General features: G+C 40.3%; 1 protein-coding gene across 1 annotated transcript; it reads right to left on the reverse strand.

The window, feature by feature from the left end:
• Positions 1–5,056: 5,056 nt before the first annotated feature.
• Positions 5,057–9,723, reverse strand: nmur1a (neuromedin U receptor 1a; the record flags this gene model as incomplete). Its single annotated transcript, XM_079267847.1, has 2 exons — positions 5,057–5,442; positions 8,808–9,723. 2 exons carry the CDS (start codon positions 9,721–9,723, stop codon positions 5,057–5,059), a joined length of 1,302 nt encoding a protein of 433 aa, XP_079123973.1.
• Positions 9,724–20,328: the final 10,605 nt, after the last annotated feature.

Below are 20,328 nucleotides of genomic sequence, written 5' to 3' on the forward strand. Positions count from 1 at the left end.
TCGTTTTTTAAAATGTTTTTGATTTGAGAACGAGCCACATTTATGTTTGTCTTCACATTTTTGTGTAAACTTCCAGTTCATTCCCACAGTTATTTTCTTAATTTGGGGAAAGGCCAAGTGTAGCGTGACTACAGTATGACTTAGAACGACACAATTAGTGCTTCACACCCACATTCACATTTGGTAGCAGCGGCTACAAAACAAGGCAAAAGTGGTTGCACCAAATCATGAATTGCAGCCTCTTGGTAAGATAAAGGGTTCGTGGTAAACACTGTTTATTACACATCCCATACATCCTGTTTATGTAGACTAGGCTCCTAAATATGACTTATATAGCAGCAGGTTCATGCTCTTAGCAATCTCCTGTTCACTCAACTGTAGATCTTGCAATAGCATACAAGTGGTCTATATTCAGAGTGTTTGCTGGCAATTGTCACAAAAGACCCCAGGGCCTTGCTGCAGGCACTCATTTTCTGGTTCAGAGTGCTTTATCTGGGTTTACACCATTTAGAGAGAATAACTCGACATCAGTGCCTTACTCGGGACTGCAGACCACCTCTCCACTCTTATTTTCTCCATCATCTGCAGTCCACAAAAAACATGGTGGGTTTATGACTGTTAGACATTTCACTGTCGTGCCTATGTGTTCATCTCAGAAAAATCATCCTGATTGCACTTTTGTAAAGCCAAAGAACTACAAGAGCTATGTTTATGTCCAAACTGTCATATTTCACAAACTTGAAAAGGCTTTGGGAAATGACATGTTTCTGAATTGGTCTGGCACATCACAATTTGCTGTAAATTACAACTTATTTTAGATTTTACTAGTTGTACTATTCGACATAAAAAATAAATATTGTTATATCAAACAAACATTACAGATAAAAACGGAATTATCAAAGTTTAGAATTTAGAGAATTTCTTGTTTCAGTATAAGCCAATAATAGGCTCCCTAAGTCATTTTAACCTTGAACACCAGTTGAATAAAATCAACCAGCTGTTAGGACATAAAACCACACAAGTTACGAGACTAAAAAATGGATTTATCGCAAAAGAATTACTAGATAAAACGACTTTGCACACCGCATTGCATTTGCAATAAAACTGACGGCTTTGAATGAGCTATATGAATCCCCCACAGTGGAAGAGTAAATCTGTGTGGGTAGGGTGAATGAACCCTTTTTAAATAATGTAAAGGAGGTACATCTTAACATTGCTTTAGTTCCAGAGCACATTGTGGCAAATAGTACTGGGGATGATGGTGATAATGTCCTTGGTCGGACAAAGCACTATAGAACAAGACAGGTGGGTGCATTCATTACATTCAGCCTGAAGTGCAGAATTAGTATTTACAGCAGCTAAAGCTACCTTGAACTGCCTTCAGAGCTGCTGAGGTTGTCAGCTCTGAAAGATTTGACGTTTTCTTTTGTTTCTGCCTTCCTGCCGGTCCAATTTACTTGCAGAGTTGTGAGATATTACAACATCGCAAAGTAAAACTATGGTTCCTGAAGTCACCTGAATGCACCGCTGCAATCTCATTGGCCGAGAGCCAAGACGGCACCAGGACCCCTGTGGTTCAGCAGTGGTCCACCCCTGTTGGTCCCTGTTCGCAGGGTGGTGCCCCGTTGTTATTAATAATCATTAATAATTCTATTGATGTCAAGAATTCAGTTTCTTAAATGCTGATAACCCAAACACTCTCCATTACATTCCCAACACAGACACTTTTGTTTTACAGCAATCTGACAAACATTTACATACAGAGCACATAAGTTCTCACGCACAGTACCGGGATCAGCTGGTCACAACAGTCATGGTGGCCGGTCAGAATGTGTTGGTATCTCTGTTTTTATTATGTGTTCAAAAAGTACGATATAACATCACAACAAATCATAATTGTCTGAGTGTGGCCATTCAAAATGTGTGCTAATACAAGATTCCTTCATGTAAAACAGTCACAACGGAGACTCAATTGGTTGGTTACACTCTTAAACACAGTGATGTTTTGCATGACGTGCTTATTATTGTGCAACAAGCTATTACTAATGATACCATCATTAAAATATATATTACATGCCGGGGTAAATGTTTTAATCCATGTTGATAAATCAGATTGCAGACCAACAAAGTAAAATCATCTGATGTGTTTGAAGAATGCAAATATTCGTAATAATTTAATAACCTGAATCATTGTACCGATACGTTAGCATTAGAGCTCATGACATTTATTCATGGTATTTATTTATATACATTTTATGAAGTAATTTATTTGTTTTGTCTCTCTGTCTTCTTGCTGTCCAAATTGTTGGTCCAGAGCTGGTCTGCAATTAGCTGTGTGCATTCATGTTACCCCTATAATGGTTTCATGGTTGACCCCCTGAACCTTTCATGTTATTTAACTTTCTATCGTGGGCTGTGACAGACCATTTAGCCTCTAGAAGTTACTAATTGGCTTCACTCGTCTTGTTAGAGCATGGGCTAATGCTACAATAGATCTGAACAAAGGTGATGGTGTTCTGCTGGACTCTATGGCTAATCCTCCAATTATAAGCATAGCCGGCCAATCAAGACGTGCCGATCCGAATACATGTGGACCCACAGTATATAAAGCAGTACACAACGCTGTCTGCCATTCTACCCCCTGTTGCGGAGGTCTGTGAACTCCCCAGGAAGCAGTTTGTGCGTGCCGATCCATGGTAACATAGTGTAACCTCTGTGAAGATGTCTCCTGGCTAAATGAATCTCTCGGGGCTGGTCAGGCTTGTGGTAACAGCAGGTTTATTCCACATCTGCATTTATGACAAAGGACAACATGGAAGAATGGGTAATCTTGCGGACAACTGCGCATGCTCCGTCTTCAGTAAATCCTCCGTCACGTTCAAGATTACCCATAGTTGACATTGATACAGTGATCGTATAGTGGGTTTAATTTCATTTAAATAAAATAGCCGAAATAGAACATAAATTGTCTCTCTTAAATGTATGAGGAGAATTACAAAAGTATATATAACCAAAAATATATTTATACAGATTTCTCACACTGAACTGTTACCTTTTTCATTTTATAATAACAATTGTATAACTGAGTAAACATGTAGACGATAGAACATACTGTAACATACCTGCATTTATGACAAAGGACAACATGGAAGAATGGGTCATCTTGCGGACAACTGCGCATGCTCTGTCTAGAAAGACGGCATCAAGTTAGTGTTAGCTAACGTTAGCTGTATTGGCGACATTTTCACTGGCAATAAAACACATAAAAAACGTATAGTTAACTTAATAAAAACATGGCGCAACAGCATGGCGCAACAGCATGGCGCAACAGCGGCCACAGGGAATAGATATGTTATTCAAAGCCTCTATTCAAGGTGAGGTGTGCTTACTGACAATATTACGGCAATTTAGAGGGTTCGTCCACCAATGATATCGATCCGAAGGGCCCTTCCGTGGAGATGTGGGCTCCTAGGAGATCGTCCTGGTCCTTCCTCGGAAGCGTGGTGAGTCCAAGCCACACATGGGGAGACTCTACAGTGGATAGAGACATTACACAGCCCGTGGCCATTGCAACTCCCTGAAGCAGTCATTTAGCCGATGCTATGGTCCAAAATGTAAGTCTGAAACAGTGGGTCTGAGCTGTTAGGCTGTGAAGACGTCAGCTCCCGACACACACAAACTCCAACTCAGTGGTGGCTGCGCTCTTTGTCCGGTCTACACTTACACAAATCTACAGTAGGCAAATGCTTGCCCGTCGTTGGAGGAGATTAATACCCATACGGAATAGTAAAGGACGGAGGGACTTAGAACTGTAAATAAATACACTGAGGAGGACGGACCTTTAGGCATAACGTTTTAATGGTTGGTTTAGCAGACATACAGTAGCTGTCAGATAATGTGCCACTACAGTACTAGTAGTGTGCCTGAAAGCCTAGTCCAACATAAAAGCATTTGAAAGTCATATTTGTCATATTTATAAATCATACAAAAATCATTGCAATCTGGACAAATGCTAAACATTCTTGGCTAATGAAAACAAGCACATGTATTTTTTTGTGCAGTGAAAACAAAAATCCCAAAGCTGCTTCATATTACAAATAATTTCAACTGAAAATATTTTCAAAATAACACAAAGTACACTATGAACAATATAAAGCGTTGAGAGAGAAGAAATTACTTTAACCCACAAACACTAGCGTAAACAGTGCACAGGGCGAACAAGCATTTTTGTTATCTGAACACGGCAATATAGTATACAGTACATACAGAACAATGCAAGTATTCTTTGAAATATATATATTACAAATGATTTGATATAAATAATTACTGCACATACAGTTTGGCTTAACTCTTACATCATGGACGATTACAGCAGCAGTACGAGGAATAAAATAACATTCACTTTTGCGTGATCTTTTAAACTTTTTTTTATAATCCTCATTCTTTATTTACCTGTTTGTTTTTTCATACTCTAGTTTACCCAGAAACTTCAGTTCATTGCTACTTTACACCATTGTGTTTTTCATATCCTTACTGTGTTTATCACACAAGTATATTATTTACATTTTCTTCCTCTTTCTGGCTTGGACCAACCTTTGTAACTGTTGGTCCACCTGTTTTTTTTTCAAATTATAAATGCCAGGATTCTTGTAAACTGTATTGTCATCGTTTAAACATATTTTCAAATTTCCATCTGTTTTCATTACAATGGCTTCAGACATTGAACATTGCCAGCAGGGATGTCGTCCCTGCTGGCAAATGTAAGATGGCATTCAAGTCTCCATTCTAAGTACATGAATCTAAGCTGCCTAGGCATGTTTGCAAAAGTCTGTGATTTGCTGAATTAATTATAAAGTTTCCAAAAGTAGCAGAGCAGCACTTACATTACACTGCATACTGACAGCTCAGCTTTTTTCTGCAGTTCTTCCACGCAGACTATTTAAGGTTAGCTGATGCACCTGCGGTGGATGTTGATGACAGTTGACGGAGGCAGTGGCTCAGAATGGAACCATCCCACCAACAATATCTCCCCCTTCAAAGACCCTTTGAGTTGTTTTTAACACGAAAAACAGGTTTCCTCTTTCATCCCCATTTCCCTATCTTCTGCCTCTGCTTCAACAACAGCGGCGCCGTTGCTGAGCGGCACATCACTCAGGGTGCTGCGGAGTGTCCCCCGGGTGACACTGAGTGAGTGCTTCCTGGGACCGATGAGTTGAGGCCGATGGCACATGACCTCCTTGAACATTTCTCGAAAGCGCGTGGACATGAGGTTGTACAGTATTGGGTTGGCTGCTGAGCTGAGGTAGAAAAACACTCCGGAGATGATGTGCACATACTGGAAGATTTTCATTTGGTTGTCAGTCCAGTCGTTAATGAAGCTCCACATGAGACGGTCAGTGTGAAACGGGGCCCAGCAGATCCCGAAAACCACCACTAAAACAACTGGAGAAACAGCAAGAGACAATGGGAGACATGATTTTAATAGTCGTACAATGATTGATTTATCCAACATGCTCTCTCTGCTCTCAATTGTCAGTGTGTCAGTGATGCAGAGAATGTCTGTTTTGGGTGCATAGCCTTTGATTTGATCCATGGTTTAATATGCCTTTGGGTTCATAATCAGAAAAGGATTCTTTGAAATCTGTGTTCTATATAATTGTTTTTTCCCCCCAATACTCTTCCTTAACACCCTTCCTGGTTTTAGAGGGGCCCTCATAAAAAACACATGCCATGACTTAAATGCATCACCAGAAACCAAAAGCAGAATAAAAATGATGCAAAAAGATTCAAGGAGGAAAACCTCTCAGTGCCAATGGACTTTATTTTGTGTTATTTTGCGACAGATTGCAGTGATGTTGAAAATGTTCAAGGCCTAAACTGTGCACTGCTTCCTGTACGCTCTTTTCAAAGTTCAACTCGTTCTCTGTAAGATCTTACTTGTTGCAGCTGGTTCGGGCTAAATGCCAACTTCAGCAATCGTCCCTAACAAGCAAATGTTGATGCATTTTCATTATCAAGGTTAGTTTGTCGAGGTTTGATTTTTATTTGAACAAGGCATGTTAGTTATGCATATCTTATTTGTAAAATGTCGTTTACGTTGGAATATTTTTAGTATTGGACAAAATTGCAAACTTGTTTGCTTCCAGTCTTTCAGACCTATTGATAACTATCTTCATGGATTACTCTGACCTTTTTTAAAGGTTGAAAACATGATTCTAATGTGAGAAGTGGTTGAAATAGGATTTATTTTTGCAATTACAAGATCACAAATCCATAGAGGGAGTGAGTTTTTTCAAGGCCATACTCTACATCAATGTCTTATCTGTAGATATCCTCGTCAAGCGTGATTGCTCCCCTATGCCTAATTGGACAAACACACCACATATTTGGTATTTCGTGTCACTGCTCTTGTTTTCTAGTTTGTAAAACAGGAGAATCATGGCAGCTGTTTTGGACATATGGAAAATCTATCAAATTACTCTCTGAAATCAGTTTATATTGACATTTGTGGCAAGAAATAGGCCATGCTGTTGCTGTCCATTAAGCATCCACTGATACACAATATGTGGCATAACGTTGAATATTAATACTGTGAGTTATGAGAGCATTTGCCTGTTTAAAAAATATTCTATGGTAGTATTGTCTATAGTAATTATTAAATTAGGAAAACTACAAGATATGTTACTCTACAGTATTTTACAGTACATTTTCACATATTGTGAATTAATGAACTATTTGTCCAGAAACATTTTTTCGTCGAACATTCAAATTCATGCAGTTATACACGTCTTTGCCCGGGAGGGCTCCGACTGCTCATCAGTAGTGTTTATGGTGTCATTATCAAAAGTATACTGACCTTTTTTTCAAAAGTATATTGACCTATTTGAACTGCCTACCTTCTCTTCTTCTTTTTTGATTGGGCTTCCAGTCTTTCAGACCTATTGATTACTATCTTCATGGATTACTCTGACCTTTTTTAAAGGTTGAAAACATGATTCTAAATCTTGCACTGTCTTGAATATGAATATGATAACCGCAGAGGTCTAGTGATGTCTTGGAGAAGTCAAGACACAACTGTACCGACATTTTTATTTTTATTGCAAAAAGAAAGATGATCAATTCTCAAGGATATGAAACAATGAAAAGCAGCAAATCCTCACAGTAATGTATAAAGTTACGTGTTTATTTGAACTATGGCCACCACATGGCCAGGTCATTCCTCGCCGCTGGCCTCCCTATGGGACTCCTTGCGAAGGATTTGACACTTCTTATAGAAAATAAATGATTATTTGTCTACAAGATTTCTGAATTTTGTTAAGCCTTAGAGTCATACACACATGCATGCATTCCCTTTGGAGCATCCTGACAGTGACAGAATCCACCAGTTAAGGAATTGGGAAAAAAAAGACTGAATTCTAAATACGATTTGAATAATGTTCCTATAATTGTCTTAAATAATTACTACATCCCCACACAACAGCGTCAGGGATATTATGTGGTTAACCCTACCGTTGCATCTGCTTCCACACATCTTTTGATTATTGTGCTTTAATGGTTTAATTCCGCGTTATTCGCGCCGCGCAAAATCACGTTGCTGGCGTCTATTCGCGTCTGTGCATTGACTTTGTATGTAATCTACTCGACCGAAACATTTGTGGTGTGAAAACAGCATCAGTCCTTAAAACACAAACGATGCACCGTGCGTCTGAATTCAATTCTGATTTGTCTGCATGTTTGTCAATCAATAAACGTGTCGTTGTTGCTCACCATCATGTTGACACAAAAGCTTTGTCAACAAGCACAGAATGTAAACTCTGAAACGTTAATATTAGCAGCAAGACCGTTTGTCCAAACATTGGTTTTCATGTGAAAGACAAAATAAATGCAGAACTACACAAATAAATGCTTAGGAAGGTAGCTAATGTTAACATGATGTCAGCTCGCTGCTTTGACTGCTCATCTCAATGTTAGCTTTCAAGTGAAAAGTGCAATAAATGCTAAATTACATATAAAAGCTAAATCATTTTTACTGACTTCACTATCACTGCCTCTATCTATATCTGCCATGAACTGTAAATAAAATGTAACTTACTGGGTTAATGTGGTCACCATGGTCCAAGCATGGCAGGAAGAACAGAAGGGGCCGTGTGGATTGCAAATTTAAGGGCACAGTTTACTAATCCAAATACACAAATTGCAAATCTGAGGACATAGTTTACGAATCTGTGCACACGGATTACGGAGGGCAGGGTTTACAAATTAGTTTGAACAGATGGTGTTCTTGAACATCAAGTTTACATTTATATTCGGGGTGTAACGGTTCACAAAATCCACGGTTGGGTTGGGTACGATACAGTGGAGCCACGGTTCGGTACGTTTCGGTACAGTAGAAACTATAAATGCCAGAGAAATGTACTTTATTTTAAAATATATTTATTCATTACAACTAACATCATGAAGTTATTCTTTGACTTTGAACAATGATGGAACTATACCTGAGTGACCCATCTTCTGGGGTGTCTTCTTAGCAACACATAAGCATAAAAAACTAAAACTGCTCCTTCATGTTGTGTAGTATTGTTACTTACATCTTGCAAAAGAGATTTTTTATCTAAATGGGACTACCTGGTTAAATAAAAAAATATATATTTATTTATTTTTTATTTTTTTATTCAAACGTATTCGGTTCGTCATGCGTACCGAACCGCGAGCCTCGTACCGAACGGTTCAATACGAATACGCGTATCGTTACACCCCTAATTTCTATTATGTGATCCCAACGGGGTCCGTACTTGTTTTATACTTACATAACATTTTAGTGACCTGCCAGCGACGGGCCTTCTGCTGATGTGTTCGGACGTTACAGAAGCTGTCCTGTCCAAAGCCCTTCTTCGCCTCCAACTGATGCATCTTCTCCTGCTTCAGCTGCAACCCAATGAGCATGTAGAGAGCGCTGATAGTGACCATGGGCAGTATGAAGAATAGCAAGGTGGTCACCTGGATGGTGAGGTTGTACATCCAGCGTGGTTTCACCAGCCCACAGATTGCTGAGTCAGGGATCTCCACCGTGATGTTCCCGAAAGAACCGGTGGGACTACTGTGAAGGACGGCGATTCCATGCAGACTTGTGTTCGGCAAAGCACACAACACCGACATGCCCCACACCGTAAGGATGACCCGCTTGGCATGGGTGCGCGTCACAACGTACTTTGCGCGTAGCGGGTGCACCACAGCGATGTAACGCTCGACACTCAGCGCTGTCACGTTGAGGATAGACGCAAAACATACCGTCTCGAATATGAACGTTTTAAAGTAGCAGCCGCCATTCCCCAGGATGAAGGGGTAGTTCTGCCACAGCTCATACAGCTCTAATGGCATGCCAAGCAGCAGCACCAGCAGGTCTGACACCCCCAAGCTGAACAAGTAGTAGTTTGTTGGTGTCCACATCACTTTGTTGCGTGCAATGACAGTGCACGTCAGCACATTGCCCACCACACCTACCAGGAAGATGACCAGGTAGTTGAGGCAGACGGGAAGGAACACAGATGATCGACGAGGCCCCAGATTCTTCTCCAGGTACTCTTCTTCTGTCAGACATGCAGCAACCAGATCAACGTGGCTCCCGTTCACGCCAGAGGTCAGATTGACACACTTCTCCCCTGGAGGACATAGCCAACCACCTTTTTCAGCCAGTAGATCAAAAGAGCAGTTGAAAGCCGACATCCTGCTGAAGTAATCAGACTATCTGAGGAAAAACAGATGAAACGGACGTCAATATGAAATTGCATGTCATGGCAAATGTTTTGAACACTCGTTAGAATGTAGGTAACTGTAATGATATTTATACAAAATGGATTTCTAACCATCGCTAAACAGGAATCAAAGATTTATCGATTATTGCAAATGTATGTGTCAGCACAATTAAGGCAGGCGTTGTTTCACAACTTGATCTTAAGTTAGCTGACCAATTTACAAACATTAGATTAGCTCGGACTGTTGTTTCTTCCAATTTATTTTGAATTGACTTCCGACAGTGAGCAGACGACGGAGTGATTGAATTGCCATCTGTTTGCTGTAGACCTCAAAGAAAAGAGGTCATTTGTAGAGAAAAACTCATCGTCTTTCAACTCCTTTTGTTTTTACAGCCCACAAATTCACTCTTCTGGTTTCGTGTCACCATTCTATTGAAGAACCTTTTCCAGCTGCAGTAGTCCACTGTTGTCATCAAAGAAGCTCTAAAAACCCCACTGTAAAACACTACCTGCTTGACACCAATCAGCCGACCAATCAATCAACAGACTAGCAACTAGCTGGTGAACATTGTGGAGCATTTAGTTGCTAAAGATATTTTTCTCTGAAAGAAGAATGAATATTGGACTTATATTTGCTCAAATGAATTGTGATGTTGCACTATGTCAATGTGTGTTAACAGCATGGCCCAAAAAAACCCCAGCATCAGTTAATGTACATTTAAAACGGACCACAAATATCGTTTTTTAAAAAGGGGTTGGTAACAGCTGGGCACTGTAGTTTTTAATAAACATTACGCAAGCAGGAGTAAATAGCACATGTTATTGGGACTATTTTTACACAACTGGGAAGTATATACGACCACATTGCCCGTCTTTATGGTAAACATGTCCCTTTATGCTCATTGATGAATTGTTTTGTGGTTTTCGACAACAAGGGAGGACTTTGACTCAGAGAAATTAGCTACTGTATTGTATATCATACTTCATATACACAGGATCAATTTATTGTCAGGATTGGTCTTTTGATGGGATTCATTGACAATGACAATTATGGAATATTAATAAATTAATGATTTCACTTGTTATTGCATTTCTTTGAACTGTCCAATACGTGGAAATGTTTCTAAAGGACGAGGTAGTGGCAGGGAAAGGCTTTGGAGCAAGTGTACTTATAAAGACTGCAGTAAAAGGCCTTCTATGATTGTCTCCAATACCATGCCGTTTAAAGGTCAGTGGATGGAGAGTACCGGTAGCTGTGGTGGGGGCTCTATTGAGACCCTTACTGAACCTGCTATTCAAAGAAACACAGGTCAGAAATCAGTGACTCATTGTCAAATGTTTGGAGGCTTTTGAAGTTCGAGTCGAAGGAATGTCATTTTGTAATAATTATATTCCAGCGTGAACGGCTTCGTATGAATTTAAAAACATCTCTCATGTTGATAATTCCATCATTAAATAACTGTTTGCAAGCAAAGGATCTTTTAAAATATATATTATGGTTTGTAAGTTGATAACATACAGGACATTTGATTATGCTTATAGAGGAACTTCTTTCGGCGTCTGTCAGACTCTGGCTGACGCAGGAGAAAAGGAAACTGGTCAATTAGCTGAATGTTAATTACTGACTTTGATTTCCAAGTGAGAGCGGGATGATGATAAAGACAGGAAAAGGCTTGACTGACAGTTTCATGAATGACTGGTGATGATGAGCAGGAAAACACAATCATGATTTTTCCACACATTTACATATATCAGTCAGAGATCATTCTGTCTCAGGCATAGAGTTACTGAATTATGTATTTTATCAGGATGCATTTTGTGTCTCTGTGAGTTTTAAACACAATCAGTGGTATGACATGTATTACAGTGGAGGCACATCCATTGGCATTGCGTCATATTGAATGGCATAGAATAAACCATGACCATGTGGCTTTAGAGTGCAGCCACTACTGTGCAATGGATTACTTCTTTGATCAATAGACGGTTTACTTAGCTTAGCCAGGAGGCTGAACATTTAAAAAAAAAAAAACATTAGCATTTTCTGCATACGGAAAACTCAGAGACAAGCTTGGGGTGTAGGACGTAAGAGCATAATAGCACTCAGTCCAGTGCATATTTCAAAGAAAAACATAGTATGCTTTTAAAAATGATATATCTATCTCATGCATGATCAGCAGTGACGTGAAATTATTTATGGATGACACATATCATTCTCATGAGGTAAGTCTCACTTACTCTACTTTTTTAATGCTGAACACATCTTACTTATCTAACAATTTAGTAAATATCTCTGCCAGGTGGATCATGCCATCTCCGTGTCTGTTCCCAGCGAATCTTGCACTCTGGTGCAGTGAACTGCAAGATATTTTGGGTGGCCAGTTATTGCTGCATGCTCAAGGACGTCTCGCGGTTGCACTGTTTTATGCCTGTTTTATACTGCCATTGACTGCCTGCTGGTCGCTTGTGACCCCCAGCCACTACTCTGCACCCAGAGACACAACAGTTAGCACACTTTTATTGTTTTGGACCGAGTGTTTGGCTATCAGCGAACTGAACTATGGGTACACACACTGCTGAGTACCTGCTCTGCAGCCAAAGACTTGATGGGGAAAAACAGTTTGCTCACTTTTATTGTTTTGGACAGTAGGCTTGGCAAACAGCTAACGGCATTACCAGTACGCGCACACACTGCTGAATACATCACCGCCATTCAGCCACTGCTATTGAGGCAGAGAGCTTGGTGTGTTAAATTTAGTTTTTTTCCAGGATGGAATGAAATATCTTCTACGAAAAGTTGGAGCCCATTGCCTGCATACACCACCGCTCGTCTTTTGAATTTGAATTAAATGTGTTTTACGCCTTACGCATTGGTGTCAGGCGGTTACACAGGAGTGAGTTGTAATCATTCAATTCCACAATACGGCAGTGGTCATTGCAGACACACCTGGCAGAGACTGCACTCTACTGAGTGCACCGTTCTAGTTTTAAATGCTATCAATGTAGTGTGCGACTGGGCTGCAGTTAACGATCATTTGCAGTGGCTGCAGCCAAATACAGGACTTTGAAAGTGCTTCTGTCACTTCATGTCCGCCCTCGAGCATAGAGCTCATTATAAACAGTGCAGTGTGCCAATCCAGTGACTAGAAACAGCTTTGGCACTGGCTTAAATGCAAAACATAGCAGCATCCACGAAAGCTGCTTTCATTGGATACAAATTCATATCTAGACTACAACTGTTAACTCCCTCACATGATATACTGAGGACATATCCAGGCAGGCCAAATCTGTCATCTACTCTGTATGCGCTGCACCTTTAATGACTTAATTTGACACAATTATGATTCCAGTGATGTGCTTCACTGTCATTTTCTTTTTTATTTGTACAGTTATACTTATTTATTAATATTTGGTGAAGCTACAAAGTTGAAAGCAGGAGGATATTCAGTATATCTTACTGATATACTTGTATGATTTTTGTCTGAATGAGCCACCATGACACTGAGTAAGATTGCATGCAGACAGGCAGAATGCATTATTTGTTTTAACAGTGATGCATTTCTTTCTCTCATTGTTCGTTATTGTAATAATATTTCAGGGATGACTTCCCCCTACAATCCTGTTATGCTGATCTTGGCAGGGGCTTTATCAGACAGACACCGCTTTGGTAATCGAAGATGACAGATTCAACACAAATTAAATTATAGCCTCAGTGTTCTAACCGAAGCTAATTTTATTTTGTTGGTTCCACGCACAAATATTAGAGGACCGGAAATGAACTGAATCAACAGAAATGTTCAAAAATGTGCACTGTCCCTGATACAAAACATACATTTAGTAAGTCATTCATGAACAAAATATTATAATAAAATGTTACTATAAACAGGAGTCATACTAGTTAGTAATTGAGCACTACATGCTCATCTTAGTATATTAGCTTATCATCATGAAAGGATAAGTGTAATTTTAATATGTGATATTTATTACTTCAAAAACAACCGTTGCATCGAAATTGAAAAGCTTTGAATTACAAAACAATGCATTGACTAATTACATGATGATACCCACCAGGGTAAATCATGAAGTTTATAGTAGATAATAGTTTAAACATTACATTTTCTTATTCCTCATGATGAATAGCTTTCAAAGAGAGTAAATCTTCTTACCTCTATAATGTGTTCCCTTGTTGTTATTCCCTTGTGTTAACAAAGACCAATGTCGTGAACAATGTGCTGCTCTCTCAGTCTACTCTCCTCCTGATCTGTCGCTCTCTCGAGCCTCACTCATGATCTCACACACACACACACACACACACACACACACAAACACACGCTCTCTCACTCTGTCATTCTCCCTCACCTCAACCCTTTCAAACCTTCATTTATAACTCTGCCCACACGTACTTGTATAAATTACTGTAATGTCAACATGGTACTGCCAAGACATGTCAGCCTTTCATGCTGAGATGACACTCCTTTACTGCTGAGTGCAAAATTATGAAAATCATCGACGATTATTGAGGTTCGAATCTCACGGTCTGAACTGCTTGTAATCTGCTTCTATGTTATTTTTGACAGTCAAAGCCCTGCTACTCCGTCACACTGTCAGAGCTACCATTTATAGAGCCTAGAACCTCTCCAAGCAGAGAAGTGTATGATGGACAGAGACTCAAGCAGATTGTTGGAGGAACAGCAATTTATTATTTTTTTCCCCAAACTATCAGCAATACAATTGTTGAAGCAGGAATAAATACCTTAAAAACTAAGTTATGGTAAAATAAGTCAATAAAACACTTGAGGATAGAATAGGCTTACTGTACAGCTCTTTCTTTTGGTGGGCACGGTTCAATAGTCCTCACAACCGTCATGGTCCATCGTCTCTGGCTACTGGCTAGTAGCGTTGTCCATAGCAGGCGAGCAGATGCTCGAGTCTGGCGAGCAGCTCAATCCCAACACAACTCAGACAACTCAGACATTTAGTTCGTGGCTCAAACTACAACGCTCTCTGTACACCTGTAGCGTCAGTTTTGGACATGTCAGTGACAGTGTATCAGTTACTGCTTGTTACATGCAGACAGTGTCTTTTCAAAATAACCTTCAACATAGGGTTACTTTTAGGTTTACATGGTTAGGTTTATGATCAACAAGTGAAAATATATACAATCACTTTTGACAGGTTTTGTGCATTCAAACCTGTTCAAATGACTCTACAAACACACAGCTGTGACCAAAAGTAATACTGCTCTAAAGAAATTGTTATAAAATGTCAGATTGTTTTGTGAATTTGATTTACCGGGTGGACTAAATGTGGATAAGTGGTTGGAAGAGATGGAAAAGATAGAGAAGTAAGATAAAAAAAAAGAGAGGAGACACGCTGAAGAGATATTGAAGAGCTGGAAAGTCAATAAATAAAGCAGGTGTTATATTGAGGTGAGGTAGTTAGTTGGTTTAGGTTTATGTCGGGAAAAAACATATACGGGGGAACATTGACATAACACTGCGACTGTTAAACAGACTATGTGGTCTGTTCGTTGTTTTCAGACCTGATCATCCACTTGGAGGAGAATGGTTAGGAGTACCCTATACGCTGTCAATGAACGCACAACAAACGCACAAAAAACACGAAGATGCTGACGAAAGAAACAAAGAGAGCCTACAAGGATTGTAGTTTTGAGCAGCCAGGAAACCCACTGTGTCCTGTCTGATTGGTTTTGGAGAAATACTTGTGGACGCTGCCAAATCTACCGGCCTTTTATCTTAATTTAAAGTGAGCAAACTACAACGTTCTATGGTAATTTAACGATGCAACTTTAGCTCGATTGCATGTTTTTATTTGTAACCTATTATGCTCACCTCGACATAATTATGTATCAGCAGCAACACTAACAAAAATGATTTCGCTGGCAAGCAACAACAGCAAGGGAAATGTGAACATGGTAGTTGCCGATGATGGATACAGTGTGCTTATAATGCAGCACAACTGCAATATGATAAGAACCTTGTGTCCTCTTGACGCTGTGTATACTCGAGCCCATGGGGGTGAGTTTCCATTGCTACATGTTGACAGGGATTTGTGAAGCAGCCAAAGATGGCAATGGCCAGCAAGTGTATGAAAATCTGTAAAACATTAAACCTGACAACTTATTATTGCAGCACGTTTACAGTTCATGTTGATTCTCATGCAGCTTGGCTAGCAGCTTTCCCACAGGCTTTGAGTTAAGCTAAGCTAACTGCACTGACCTACTGTATCTCTGTAGCCCACTGAATGCACAGACTTGAAATTAATATAGTTCTGTACGACCGGTATATATGTTTAGCTTGACAAACATGTTTTTTTTGTATGAACGAGAGATTGTCCCTTTAATTAGCATTAATGAGGAGGTCGAAAATAGTAGGGCATTGATTAAATAATTTAAAATTGCCTCAGTTTGTTTGATCTTACAAGTCAAAGAGCAGAGATCGATGGAACTCGTAAAATGTTGTGTGACATGGCAAGAAGTAGCACATTTCTGTTTTTGAGGGAAATATAAAATCTTATTTTTTCTCTGTCTTTTCTTCCCCTTAATACCCTGTTATTTTATTCCCCCTCTTTATTCTTGCCATTAGATAGAGGGAAATGACACCTGAACATGTAAGTATTAAGCTGTGTCCTGATCAATAAAATGGATTTGATTTTTATGGGATTTTTCTACATTCTGTGTGCTATCACATAATCTAATTTACGGTAGACATAATTGCAACTAAATGTATTCTGCACCAATAGAGCATAGCCTGAGGCAACATGTTTTCATGAGAGAACTCCCAGTTCACTGAGACTGACTGCTTTAAATCTATTCCAGTAATCACACAGCCCCATAGAGCCTTTGAAATTGGAAAGTCATTTTGTTACCAGGCAAGTTTCATGAACAAAGAATTCATTATTTAACAGGTTGTGCAGGTATCAGATTGCCCTTTTGTTTTTCATGAATGCTAAATCTCTGCACAGCAGATGTTTACCTTGACCCGATAAGAATGATACATGTTAATAAGTGATCACACGAACCACACACACACACACACACACGGCAAGGCAAGGCAAGTTTATTTGTATAGCACATTTCAACAACAAGGTAATTCGAAGTGCTTCACATGAAATCATTAAAAGCATAAAGGCAAAAGTAAAGGAGATTTAAAACATACATTGAAACAATAATCGATGTCTCCCTGAGACATTACGCTGCACGCAATCAACCATACACTGCCGCAATTACTCGCACACAAACCACGTCTGGAAAAGATCTCTGCCGATCTGCGTTTTATAGTGTACGCCTTGCACGAACTCGGTCCCGGAGGAAATGGCGATATATTGTGCAGTCCTTTTAAAACCATTAAAAGCATCAAAACATAAGGCAAAAGAAAAGGAGATTTAACAGCAATTAAGAACAGTGTAAGAAATAAAATACAGTAGTAAAATGCAGGAAATTGATTAACATATTAATTGAACGTGGTTCAATTAAAGGCAGCAGCAAACAGAAAAGTCTTCAATCTTGATTTAAATGAGCTGAGGGTCTCAGCAGACCTGCAGCTTTCTGGGACTTTGTTCCAGATATGTGGAGCAGAAAAACTGAACGCTGCTTCTCCATGTTTAGTTCTGACTCTGGGAACAGAAAGTAGACCGGTCCCAGACGACCTGAGGGGTCGGGATGGTTCATAAGGTAGCAGCAGATCAGAGATGTATTTTGGCCCTAAACCATTCAGTGCTTTGTAAACCAACAGCAGGATTTTAAAGTCAATTATTTGTTGGACAGGAAGCCAGTGCAAAGACCTCAGAACTGGGGTGATGTGATCCACCCTCCTGGTCTTAGTGAGGACTCGAGCTGCAGCGTTCTGAATCAGCTGCAGCTTTCTGACGGACTTTTTACAGAGACCTGTAAACACACCGTTACAGTAGTCCAGTCTGCTGAAGATGAATGCATGGATAAGTTTTTCCACATCCTGTTGAGATGCACACACACGCGCGCGCACACACACACACACACACACACACACACGATCAGGAGCGGGGAAATATGGTTGTTGCAGCATCACTAGGACAACACAACTCTGGGCCAGTATTTGTAGGTAAAGTTCTTCAGCCTCTGTCAATCATGAGAGCAGTCTAGCCTTGTGCTATCAAGCCTGAACTTTAACTACACAGGCAAAATGAGATAGATGGCAAGAAGCAATCTTTGCATTTCCATTCAGATCCATTCAGCTGATCCAAGACTCAACACACAAGGGTGTATTCAGTTGATTGCAATATGCAACCTTACCTCTAAATGCCACTCAATTCTCAACACTGGTCCTTTAAGGTCTAAAAAACATGTTAAATACATTTTATAAAACATTTGCAAAACTAAATGTCACGGGAGTTCACAGATAGGACCCAAAAGCAAGACCACAGGAGACAGAAGTGAATGTTCCACAGGCTTTATTTATAGACAGGTGGGTGCAGGTGTGGAGCCCGTGGTCCGACACCCGAGTGGCAGATCGACGGTGTGAGTCCCGTGGCTCGACACCGGAGGCCTGGCAGCTTGACGGCGATTGTAGTCCGTTTAACCCCAGGCGGGTAGAGCGACAGATCGACGGTGTGAGTCCCGTGGCTCGACACTGGAGGCCTGGCAGCTTGACGGCGATTGTAGTCCGTTTAACCCCAGGCGGGTAGAGCGACAGATCGACGGCGTGAAGTCCCGTGGCTCGATACTGGAGTCGACAGAGTGTAATCCGTAGACCACAACGAGAGCAGAGCGGCGGAGCGCATCCACAAACACAAGGAGGGCAGAGCGGCGGAGTGTAATCCACAGACACAAGGAGGGCAGAGCGGCGGAGTGTAATCCACAGACACAAGGAGGGCAGAGGATGCCACGGGGTTTCAGCCGGTTAAAGACGGTACGACCTGACACTCCCAGACTGCAGGGCCAGAGCTTATATAGTGGCAGGATACTCATTAAGGGGCCCTGAGTCTGGTGTGTCAGGCTGCAGGAGGTGATCAGCTTGAGTGTCCTCAGCCGTGCACGATTAAGGGTGCAGCCATGGGAGGTGTCTGGAGGCAGAGGACAAACACAGAGCACATGGCACACAATAACAGACAGGGGAATGACAGAGCACATGAGGAGAGGAGATCAGGGGACACACACACCGGGTCAGACAGGGATCCTGGATCCTGACACTAAATTTCTCAGTTTTTCAAATCAACCATTGTGTACATCGGTGTTCAGAAGCAGCAGTCTTCTTTTTCCCTGCATTGATTGGTAAATTGCAATATATATTTTGGCACGTCAATGTTATTGGATATGGATATGGGCGTGGATATTCATGTAATGCTGACTGTCAACAGTGTCTGTTTCACAGCTACCATGTCAGATACATGAAGCTCATGGGATTGTCTTAAGTCATAAGTACGTGAGGGCAGATTGTGTCATGACCGGACAAGCTAAAGGCCACATCATAAATATGAGCAGGATGGCAGATGGAGGCTACAAACACAATGCATTTTAATGTCCCCTGTGAGGACCTGTTGTTTACAGGGGAGGTGAATGCAGGTGATGTTTCCCTCCCAATAAAAATAATATTTTAGATTTTAAGCTCTATTACAGCAATATATTTGTATGCCCCTTTGGGGCATCGTGACATGCTGACTCTGACATATTAGTTAGTTAGTTTGGTGCTGGGCAGGTCTGCAGTAAAATGATGACAACATTTTCACTGCAGCTCTCTGAAAATACTGTAGAGTTGCTGTGAGCAAATCAAAGAGTACAAATCAATACAATAAGCTGATGCCAAATTGCTCTTAATTAATTCTTACTAGCCAATGGTTTTACCATGTAATAACGACTTTGCAAAGAAAAAACACATTTGCGTTACTGTGTATGGAGTGGTCTCGTGTGACGACACAGTTTAGCTGTCGGCCATGTTGGAGTACACACAAAGCCACTGGCATGCACGGCTGAGTCGCATAACCTATCGGTGGTGAACTTTTGTGCTGTCTTTGGTTGTGGCAGCAGAGCTGATAGAGATAAGAAATCATTCTTTCGTTTGCCAGCGGTCATTACACATCAAGGAAATGACACGAAGGAGCTATCCAAGCGACGTCGCGAGAAATGGCTGTCACGCATCTCTCGAGATATAAAGGAATGGAATTTGGCGTACACTAGAGTATGTGCGGATCACTTTATAAGTGGTCAGTGATTTTATTTACAAATTCGTTTGTGAACAGTATTTAATAAAGGAAATATAAATTAAACTTGGACATGAGAAGGTTACCGAAGCTTCATCGGCCCGTGACAGCAGTCGGTACCAGAGACGTGTCGAGCGTGTACAACAGGCGAAACACAGAGATGCAGCCTCAGCATTGCGTGATGCGAGTTTAACGTCAGATCATATATACATATATATATATATGTATATATGTGTATATGTGTATATGTGTATATATATATATATATATATATATATATATATATATATATATATATATATATATATGTATATATGTGTATATGTGTATATATATATATATGTGTATATGTGTATATGTGTATATATATATATATGTATATATG

This window comes from Melanostigma gelatinosum (assembly GCF_949748355.1).
Source record: "Melanostigma gelatinosum genome assembly, chromosome: 4".
Classification (NCBI taxonomy): Eukaryota; Metazoa; Chordata; class Actinopteri; order Perciformes; family Zoarcidae; genus Melanostigma; species Melanostigma gelatinosum.